The sequence below is a fragment of the Myzus persicae genome, unplaced genomic scaffold (assembly GCF_001856785.1).
Source record: "Myzus persicae strain clone G006 unplaced genomic scaffold, MPER_G0061.0, whole genome shotgun sequence".
Classification (NCBI taxonomy): Eukaryota; Metazoa; Arthropoda; class Insecta; order Hemiptera; family Aphididae; genus Myzus; species Myzus persicae.
This window is the reverse complement of record NW_019100551.1, coordinates 26,782-38,883: the sequence shown is the minus strand read 5'-3', so window position 1 is coordinate 38,883 and position 12,102 is coordinate 26,782. Positions and strand designations below refer to the sequence as shown.

General features: G+C 28.8%; 1 protein-coding gene across 1 annotated transcript; it reads right to left on the bottom strand.

The window, feature by feature from the left end:
- Positions 1-11,096: 11,096 nt before the first annotated feature.
- Positions 11,097-11,665, bottom strand: LOC111032508. Its single transcript, XM_022312885.1, has one exon. It carries the CDS (start codon positions 11,649-11,651, stop codon positions 11,097-11,099), a length of 555 nt encoding a protein of 184 aa, XP_022168577.1. The 5' UTR covers positions 11,652-11,665.
- Between the last annotated feature and the right edge of the window lie 437 nt (positions 11,666-12,102).

The following is a 12,102-nucleotide window of genomic DNA, read 5'->3' as shown; positions in this document are numbered from 1 at the left end:
CTGCTACTGTAAGCGTTCGTCCCGAGATCGCTCCTCAATTATTGAGTGGCTGGATGGATGCGCGTTGTGTTCGCCGGACAATCTGTTTGATGTATTTTGCATATTATTGAAAGAATCGAGTAAATATGGTAGGTATAATATTATACTATATTTTGTTAGCAAAATAAAATATAAACTGAAAAAAATGTTTTTATTATTATGTAAATTTGTAAATTTTATCAACAAGTTAACTTTAAATACTTAAAAAAAATTAATCTTGCTTATGTATTTTTAACTAATATCATAACAATGTGTGAAGAGTCTTGTGTTTAATTTTCAAGCTTTTTAACTTAAGGAATATAATTTTATTGACATTTGGACATTTGACTTAAAATGTTCATAGATATTACGGTAACTTAAAATATGTACTGAGAAATTATAGTATGTGTTCATATAAATTAAGACCGAGTTTAAAAATTAATAATTAATAAACAATTAATAGGTACATATAGCTTCAGTTGAATATATTTGTATTTAACTGATTTTTTACTTTTTGCTATGACGTCAATGCCAATTTAATATCGTTATATCGATGAACGATATAATTGGATTTATTCAATACAATTTATAAATATAGGTAGTTAATAACATTTGAGAAGCGGATTGGTACATTATTATAGTATCTGTAAATGCACGTGTTGTATGACATGTGAGCACTTTTACGCAGTAAATCTACCCATATTATATACCCTTCAATAGTAATACAATATTTTTAGAAAAATTACATATAATAGGAAAAAATTAAATAAAAATATAAAAAATAACGTTTTTTATTCCCATGCATAATATTCCGTTCGGTTCCTGTTGTTATCAGCATTTAAGACATGTTATTCAAAACGCTGTAGTACTTACCTATTGTATACCTACACCCAAATCTATTACGTGTCCACCGATTCATTGGACGTTTCCCTCTCAAATTGGATATTTTCCCCCGGACAAAGAATTAAAACTAAAAATATCAAAGAATAATATGTAATGCTAATCAATAAAATATTTACGAATGATTAAATTAATGTATAAATATGATTCAATACTACGTCATAATAAGCAATAACACTGTTACTAATACAAAATTCACTAAAATGAATATTAAAAATATTAAACAATATACAAATTACTAATGCAAATAAATAAATGAGCCGTTTACGAAATTTTTCATTGAATAATTATACAAATTAACTAAGATGGCACCAAAAATGGACATCTAACTATACTAAATTAAATCATATTAAACATAACACCGACAATTGGATTTTTTCTATCAAAATTCACCGAAAATTCGAAGTCATATTAACGAGACTCAGAATCGAACACACCCAAATCTCCCACAGTTTCCTAATGGCTAAGGAAGAACCCCCAATGTGCACATCCTACGGTGTCCAAGTCACCATCAGCCACATTCTCACTGAACACCGAACAATACCACAATATCCATCCATACAAGCCAAAACCTGCCCGAATCACTAGCCAAAATACTAAATTATCACCCTTAACACATTGTCAACATCATCCAATTCATCACAGCAGCCAATCTTCAAAACAAAATATAAGTATAGACAATTAATAACCATAACTTCTGTAAATCCCATTTCCAATGTAGCCGAGGGTCTTTTATTTACAAAAAAAAAAATATATAAGAATTGTTAAATTAATATATAAGTATAATTCAATAATACTTTCAAATTATTTTGGTTGTTGGTTTATCAATGATAACATTGATAACCAATTAAATTGAGTAATAGATCCGTAACGTGAATGATGATAGTCGATAGATGCCAATATGATGATTGTATATTTCGGACCCATTTTCTAGCCTATTATTATGTGTAAAAAATTCATATTGATTCAGGGGGAAATGCCTTAGTCCAGGCTGGAAACTAGCAGTATTTCTTAAATCCACTAGGAGGAGGCACTTTCACATAGAGACTTTCAATTACCACCTACACCATATACATATATTTATATATATTAATATATCATAATAAATAAATTATGTATTTGAATTTTAGTCGAATATGTTATTTCCTGGTAACCGTTTTACGATCGGGAATCCAATTCGATTGTTTATTTCTTCGATGTTTATATATTGCATTGTACACAACACAAAGATATTATTCCTTTCACTATAGCTGTGTGATATTGTTGTTATTATATTATTTCACTACCGTTGAATTTAAATAATCTATCTCTTGATTTTATAATATAATATATAACAGGTAGCTATAGTGTAAGATAAACTGAAGAGATCGCTTAACTACATCACTAATCACTAATGACCATAGAATAATGGCATATTGAATTCACCAATGCGATTATCATCGTAGTAAATGCTATACAATTTGTTGCTCGACGGTGTATTCATAAAAGTTTTAGCAGATATTATTACTATACATTACACAGTACATGTTATTAATTATTATAATCTACAGGTAAAACAAATGCCTGAGTGTATACAAAAGTAGTGCAATAGAGTTGCTAAATTTAATTTAATAACAACAGCTGAAGTTAACTTAAAGTCAAGAGTTTGTATTTGATTAATGTTTTGTTGTTTGGAACCATAAGATTTGTTTTTTATACCTTGGTAATTAATGTGTTTGTAAAGTGAGTATAATTTTAGATTCTGCGTGGAGTGATGAATATATAGGTTTTGATGGTAGGTATAAATATTTATTTATTTTTTGTGTGGCTGTTTACAAATTTAATCTATCTAGTACTTTGTGTTAGACGGATGGAGGAGTGTCAGAAGTAATAAATTCCTAGACATTTTTAACATTATCATTAAAATAATATAGTTAAAAACACTAATTTTTTAACAAAATTGATCATTTTTTTTTTGTAATTAAAAAAATGGATAAATGTAAATCCGTAGTAATATGATATATGTACCTATAAATAGAAAACTTTATGATTTTCTAATTATTTTGGGTCTTTTGAAGCTGATTTTAGGCATTTGAAATGTTCATGTTACAATATTTATTTTTTACTTTTATGTTTTTTACATCTGATATATTCTTGAACAAAATAGTATGACAGTAAATTGGTTTGACAATTGGGTTTTTGCGTTAACGTTATTTGTCTTACTCGTATGTTAGGAACTCTTTATATAAGCTAACCATAAAAGCTACATGAGTTTTATGTAGATTATATTATATTGGTTATGTTAACTTACGAATATCCTATTATTTCTTTTAAAACAAACCTCTCCAGAGAATTCAGTAGATACAATGTCAATAAATATATATTAGGATGGGTGATAAGTTCAAAGGGTCATTTTTTTTTTAAAGTTGTTATTGTCTTACTTTGAAATTATATTATATTACATTTCAAAAAAAAAACTTGAAATTAATCTAATGATAAAAACAGGTGTCACACATGCTTTTACGTTGTATAGGTACACACTTTGGATTTTCGAAAATATTCATAAAGGTTACATATTACAATCAATAACAAACCAATTAAAGTTAACTGACGATAGATCATTAATGTAACTTGTAATACTATTGTCATATATATTATATTTTTATAACAGGTTATATAGAATAATTTTATAATCCGTTCGTAATAAATACGCCAAGTGTAGCAGTCATATTATCGATTGTCATTATCTATCAGAGCATTATTATTTATTATACCAGTTCATTCTATCATTTACTATTTTTAGAATTTTTTTTAGTATTTGGGATAATTTCACTTTGTATTAATGTATTAATGTATAAAACTGTTGTCAATCTGAAAACCACAAAATAATTCGTAAGTATTCTTAAAAATGTGTCTACTTACCTATATTGTTGTTTAGATAGTCTTAGTTCTAGTAGGATATTTTATATTTATATTTACATTTTAAGAGATGTATACACCAAATTGTTAACATAATGAAAATTCAGCAAGACAATAGTATATACAAAAATTACTGGCTGTAAATATCCTTCAAAGGGAGATGTTTTACATAGAAATTTATTTTATAAGAAATATAAGACAGGAATAAAACAGTCGTCAACCACATATTACCTCAAGAAAGATTATATTAACATCTTACCTAAACATTACAATAGAAAAAGAATATTTCAATTGGTGCGTATTCCATAAAGGAGAACCTTTAAAATTACAGCCGTTAGTCGTAAATAAAAAGAGAAAAATTTTATAAAGATATTTTCGAAGACCTACTTGCTATTTCTGATAGCACAATCTTAGAAAGGGTGTAATGGCTGAAAAATATAGAACACTGAAAAAAACAAGAAATATGTAAGGAGCAACGTGAATTTTGTTTAATAATTTAAAAGGAAAAAAAGTAAAGGACGAGGAGACAAACGGCGACTGGACAACTATCTTCTTCCTGGACAATAGTGAAGCGGAAAAAAAGTTCATTATAAGTAAATATGGGTTCTACGTTTACTTCAAACAGTTTAAACAAAAGAAAACGAAGTAGACAGAATGATATTATGAGTACTGAAATCGTAATTGCCCTAGATAGTACACAAGTAAGTGATCGAAAATATTTAAACAATATAATACAATACATAATAATAATACGTATTTATGTTTATAACACTCATGTCATATACTGTTGGCAGCTACAGTAATTTTACTATTTTTAATTGTTTTGGGTTATCCTCTAAGCTTTGGGGGATTACACACAGTATGCAAAATAAAATATTATACTAGATATTACATTTTTGATCAACTTTTTATTATTGCACCAACTAAACCTTTTGTAATTTTTCATGTTTATTTAAATCTGGTCTTGAATTATCTATATCACATTTAATTAATTTTTTTCAGCAACCCTGATTTATGTAAACAGTAAACGCTGTTTTCACCTTGAATTTGCTCAATTGATATATCTTGCTGTACCATACAAGTATTATAATATGATACAAAATATGATGGTTTTAACACTTTGAATATCACGAGATTCAAATGGGATATCACTGGTCTTACACGTATTTTTTATTTTGTCTTTTTTTGCTGGTTGACTTAAAAAGATTTTATAAATAAATTCTTTAAATTGAATAAAATTGTATACATATTAAATTGAGTGTCTTAAAATACGTCTTAGGTACTATCAATTATATTTCTTTTAACTTAGAATGAGTTATAAAAATGAATCTCATTGCCACACGGAGTCATTCACTAAATAATTATTTTTGTTACCTTGAACCCAACTCGAGTATAAATATCTTCATAAATGTGATCAAATATTAGATCACACTTTTTTTTAAAAATTTATATCAATAGCACATTAAAAGCTAAAAGCTCATTGACTTCATAAAACCAATTCAAAACGATATATTTTGTAGATTTAAATTTAAGTACAAAAATTATAATTATAATGACTTTTGTGGTGAAAATACAAAAATAGATAAACAAACCTGATGACATTTCTTATTTTCTTATGACACTACACGTATGTGATAATATTTATTGTATATATTATTATTATAATTTATGAATTATGTAGGTACACATAAAAATGTTGATTGAATATTATTATTAAGTAGTTGATAATGTGCTGAAAATTGTGGTTAAATAGAAAACAATTCATGATAAGAAAACTAAATAACTTATTTTGTTGCTACAAACACCAAAATAATTTGACAACTCAGTTTAGTAGATATTAGAATCCGATGAAAAATTATCAATATATAAGACCCATTTCTAAGTATGGCTTTTTAAATCATCGGTACTGTGAGACCCATGGATCCGCTTTGTATTTTTTTATATTTCGATATTTCGTTGATACTCAAATTCATGGCAAAATAAAGTAAATGTGTTGAAAATCATTGGTTTCATTTATCGTTTTCTTACGATTTATAGTTTAAACACAAATACCAAAGTTTATTATTTGTAAAAAAATATATGTGATCTTTATATTTAGTACTAATAAATATAAAATAACAAATATAATGCAGTGTGCCTAATGGATTTTCGTTTTATAGGTACCTATCTTTTTTTAGATAAGTTCCCTTTATTGAAGATTGCGTAGGTATGTCTACTTATAAATAAGTTTTTGAAATGTGTTTGAATGTATTTAGGATTTACTATATCGTTTGTTGTTTACTTCCTTAATTACACCACAAATCAGTTAAACTATTTTTAAAAAGTTTAGTGAAATCAATCTTCTCGTGAACTGGATGTCTAAATTATTATAAGACAAATTATTATTGTAAGTTATTTATATATTATTTGTAGTTATTTACACTATATTTTCCTATATTGTTTTATGAACAAAAATATAAAAATATATTATACCATATTATATTTCGTTTTATTTCAATTAGATACTTTAAAATTGTATAAAACATGTTATATTTATCTATTTATACGAGTACAGTTGTATCGACCTTATGAATGTTACGAAATACGAACATAAAGATTATTAGGTAAGTATTAAACACTTATTATGTCAACTTATTTTTTTTTTATCACAGATAATTTATTGTTATATTTTTGTTCACAAAACTATGCAAGAAGGTGTGTAGCTTAAGCAACTTTCAATAATTTGTTAAATAGATGTATACATTATGTATTTTTGTAAAATTTCACTAGGTATCTGGGCTTACAGTTTATGAAAATATTGATTTCACTAAATGGATGTGACATATACATTATGTATTTAACACTATTGCATATAATGTATTAACTTAATAATATGTACGTACAAAGTATAAACACTGACCACGAATTGTGTTAAGCGAAATGGCTATAATGTTGGGTTACTATAAAGTTTATACCCATTCAACTATCTTTTGAGCAAAACGATGTAAATTAGCTAAAAATAAACGTTATTTCTATTTTTATATCAAATACTAATTATACAAAGTTACAAAATACTGTAACTTTGTTGTTAGTAGATTTTTTACCATTGTTATTTGGTATACGATTATGTATAGCTTAAGCAGCTAGGTAGTAACGTAGGAACTGTATAATTATTTTAATCATTTATGTACATCTATACATGTTGTTATTATGTATTCTCCATTATTACATCAAAGGTATTATTTATTTTTTTTTTTTTTTTGCAGGTTTCGTGATGGTTGGATACATTGAAGTGGAAAATACAACGAAATAAATGCATTTTAAAAAGAATTTTATTTCTTATCTAATTTTATCTACTTGTCGTAAATGTAATGTATTAAAATGCTACAGCACTTAGGTGTGTAATCAAGATTGTACGCAGCATGAAATTGAAACATGAAAAGTGCTTAAACAGCAACAAACAATTAGCGAATGTGTCTAAACATAAAAAACACATCTTACTCATAAAACAAATCTGTGTGTAGATAATAAAAGTAACGATGCAGTTAAGTATTTTGTATTTTAATTTTCTATGTAACTATGTAAATAACTCAGTTTTAATCGTCAAATAATAATTCTTATTGTTGTGTTTTCTTGTTAGATTTATAGCAGTTTCTCGTATAGATTTGGTGTTTAGTTCGATAGTGGTTGAATGCTTACCGCTGAATAGTGGTAAAAATTGCTTGTAATATGAGCCAAGGAAAAAAAATAAAAATGTCTGTTATTGAGTAATATCATCTTTGTATTATTTATATGTAATAAATAATCGTAGAATTATTATAAGAAATAAAGACTGAAACACACCAGTGTCTACGAGTATTTCCCATCCAATATCGTCATTTGAAATGGAGTACTTGCAGTCTTGCTGTCAATATTTAACAGAATAGTTTGCAGTTTAATGTTGTCAGCAGTTGTCAGAACTAAATTATTGGCCTTTCAGTCAGTTGACCAGTTGATAATCAATGCACCTCGAGCATAAAATCAAATTTGACAAAATAAATATATTAAGTTTTTCTAGATTTGTTAAAAATACATTTATAGAGTATTTTACAATTTTCGAAAATGAAGAAAAAAGCATTTTATTGCTCAACTTTAAATGTTTTTGTTAACAGGTATTACATTACATTTTTCCGATATTATCGATGGTAATTTAATTTCATATTTCCGTATAAGATAATAATATAATATACACATTGTATGAAACTATATTTAACTACTTTTTTACATCGCTGAACTGCATTGCCTGTATATCCATCATCTGCATATTTGTTTTCACGAATTTATTGGTTTTACCTTAAACCTTGCCAACGTTGGCGTCAAACAGTTTCATGCAAGATAAACAAATTCACAGAAATTCGATGCGAAAAATATTTCCCTTGATGTTATACGTGAATCATATTATGTATATATATTATATTTGGAACAATGTGGTGTTTATACATATTTACCTATTTGATTTGCTGGTCATATGGAAAATCCTAGGTCTTAGATCATATACATACTATTGGTATATTATTTAAGCCCTAAAGTTCATCCCAGAGAGTGTTTTTTCATAAACAAAAAAACAAATATTATAAATCAATAAAAATTGTTTTTAACTTTCAAAAGTATTTACCTATGTCACAATTATGCGGAAACATAATAATGTAAATAATAACTAACGTAACTTTTTCGAACATCTTCAGTGAATTGATGTAGCTAAAAAAAACCAATCTGATTCCACAAGCACGAGCAATCAATCAGATCTTAAATGTCATTCATGGAACTGAAATGTTATATTGTTAATGAAATCCAGACAAATGTATCTAAACACATCCAACAAGGTTCATACGAATCTAGTGGCTTATAAATAATATAATGATACTTTGTCAATTACCCAAAAAACCTATGCTAAAAATGTAATTTTGTTCTTACCTATCATTAGTTAAAAGTATTTATGTCATTTATAAATTATATCTGAAATGTAATGTTACTTCCAATGGCTATAGATGTCGCGGACAGTTTGTTTGAAAAAAAAATCGTGGCCTATCATTATCTATACAAAAAAAGTACTTTAATGGAACTCATATGCAATATGATATAATTTATCTATAGGTATAATATATTGGTAGGTACCTGAATATTGCTATTCTCTTCTACCTACGATTTAGCCGATTTGTTTTACTGTAGACTGTAGAATTTTCTTACTTTTAGTCTCAATCCGATTCTACCTTATGAATAGACTCAAAAAATGTATAACAGGATAAAATGTTCATGTTGCTTTAAAATAGTAAGTAGTATTATTTTTCAGAATATTTAATCATCACAGTAGCTGGTTTCTAGTGTGATAACGAACAAAATAAATCAGCTGAATAAATGTAATTGACTTGAAGTAGAATTCAATATTAGCCTAATGTACTTTAGTTAAATACATGATTGATTTTTCAGTTCAATTTAATAAATTAAATTGAATTAACAAAAAAGAAGAAAATATATATTCTAAAAATACAGTACGACTACAAGATTACTCAATCGAAATGCAAATATTTTTTAGTAATGCCATTTATTTTATTGCATATACACGAAAATATTTAATAAAAGTAAAACATAATTATTTAATATATTATTTATCAAATAAGTACTCGTATATTGAGATGGAACATAAAGTAAATGAAGAACAATGTATTGTTTCATTGATTTAAATATTAAATACTCGATTCATCAAGTTATATTGCAATAATTGTATTAATTGATTTATATTTATAAATTATTATAACTTGTAACGTATCGTTCTCAATTAGTATGATTTATATTTACTATGCCAAAATCATTGTTCAATCTTGGTTGAATACATATTTTTTTATTACTTGCTTTATATTCATTTCGTGATTGGAATACACTAGAATACAAAGATTTAATCACTCATCTTATGAGTAGGTATTTTGACAAAATTATCTCCATTAGTATTTATATTATATTCGATTGGCATTCGATTATATAGTTATGTTATGTTTACGTATATCATTCTAGTATGATCTAATACTCTGTTTAATATTTTCGCACATACTATTTTTTGTATCTGATGAATATTATACATTGCCTTATTGGGGTAATGCCCCGCTTAATAAACTATATAAAATGAGAATAAACAAAAAATCACTTTAAGCAAATCTATGTTATTCCAGGAATTATTTGTTATTATGACATGAGATGATACCCCTTGCAAGGTGTGCATATTAAATAAGGCATTGATTTTGCACATTTTGTAATAACCATTTAAGGTGTTCCTGGTAGATTGTTTCGGGTGAAATAACAAACTAACAACCTACTTATATACAAATTATATTAGTTCATACATAGCGTATGATTCTGAAAAGTCATATAGGAATATTATACAGGTATTATTTTATCATCATACGAATACTAGTATTTTCGAAGTGAGTTCATAAGTTACTAATATTACTGTGATTGACTATCAATAAAATTGAAACTTGGACGTAGGTACGTACGTATATTATTGTTGTGCATTATAATATTGTAGCTTTGTATTATTCATAAATATTCAGCGCCTATAGTTATAACCTATAGGTGAACGAGTAAACATAACGAGAAAAATGTGAGTTGACAATAAACAGTGGTGTACCCAGAATTTTCCAATGGGGGGGGGGGAGGGGAAGGAACTCAACAAAGTAAATCCAAATTTTATATCCGTTACTTTATACAATAATACTAGGTTGTTATTACTATATCCAGTAGCTGTAATAACCTCTACAAAATAATTGATAATAAGCGAAAACATTTTTTAAAACCGTTTTCAGAAATATTATTGTTTGAATTTTGACTTTAACTATATAAGGCTTATATATAATAACACGGCCAATGGAAGGGACTGAAGCCCCCTTAGGCCCCTTATGGGCACACGTCACTGACTGTAAATATTTATTGTGTTGTAGTTGGTGGACAATAGATTTGTATTTGTGTACTTGGTACTTGTGATTAATTTATAATGATAACACAATGTGCCGGAAATGATATAACGTTAACATATACACTTTATTGTTACGGATGGTCAGCGTTAAGGTACGCTCCGCGACGCGCTTGGTATAATAAATTGGGAAAATTCGAAAAATGTGTTGGGGGGGGGAAACATAAGCAGCTGGAAGCCAAATATTTCTGATTACGTCTGCAGTCTGCGATAAGAGTACACATTACAGATTACGTGACTTTTACATACTATTCGATCGATCCGAATCGATAATAATATTATCCGTCACTGAATTTACTCACTTGACGACGACGTATCTCCACATGGCCAGGACGAGCGTGAGCGCAATGGACGTGGTGTGCAGGACTTGCGACACGTACGTGTGCAGCAGGACGTACACGGCGCCAAAGTGCGAGAACTCCTCCTTCTTGGCCGTGGTCAGGTACATGTAGCACGCGAACGGCGTGTACTCGACCATCAGGGCCAGGTCGGCCAGGGCCAGGCCGCACAGTATCCGGTTGATCGGCGAACCGGCCAGGTCCTTGCGCGTCAACACCGCGATGTTGAGCGCGTTGGCTAGCGCGCCGAACACGCACAGGAACAGGCTGACGTAGCCGTGCGCCGCCCGGAACAGCAGCGAGTAGCTCTTCACGGCGCCGCCACAGTTGTAGCAACCGGTGTCATACGGGTGGTGATGGGTTGACGGGACATCACCGCCGTCGTCAACCGGATCGAACGACGTGATGTTGAGCAGGTACTGCAGATCTTCCTGCGTCAGGTTCAGGCTGCGCAGATGCGCCATCCACGTGTAGTTATACCTCGCCCTGTTTGACGACATGTCCGTGCACATCATGATGGTCCGGCTGCATGCACTGCAAAAACTGTCAAATTATTTACCGTCTTGGTGGTCGAAGCCATTCGGAACATCATGATATTGTAATAATATACATAAAGCCGGATTAACAGCTACGTCGTGTGTCGTGTCTCGCAAGGGCAGGTTACCACTGGTAACCATAATGGTTTAAAAATTGAGCAATAGTCAGTTATTGCAGGTATATATAATATTATATATAGACGGTTGGTTATTACATGATACCAAAAAAGTAACGTACAATCACAATGCGATTTGGTTGACACAGCACAACATACGAAGTAGCTGTGATTGCATTATGTTTATACCTTTAATGTAGGAAAAAAAATGTATGATTTAAATAAAGTATCAGTTTGAATTTAATCACACTCGCCCATTTTTAATATAGTTATTTTTCTATACCTTCGTACTACTTAAAAAACTTGTTTTGCGT

Bases quoted from the DNA above. Each gene is read 5' to 3' on its own strand.
- LOC111032508 (XM_022312885.1), bottom strand. From the start codon at position 11,651: ATGATGTGCACGGACATGTCGTCAAACAGGGCGAGGTATAACTACACG.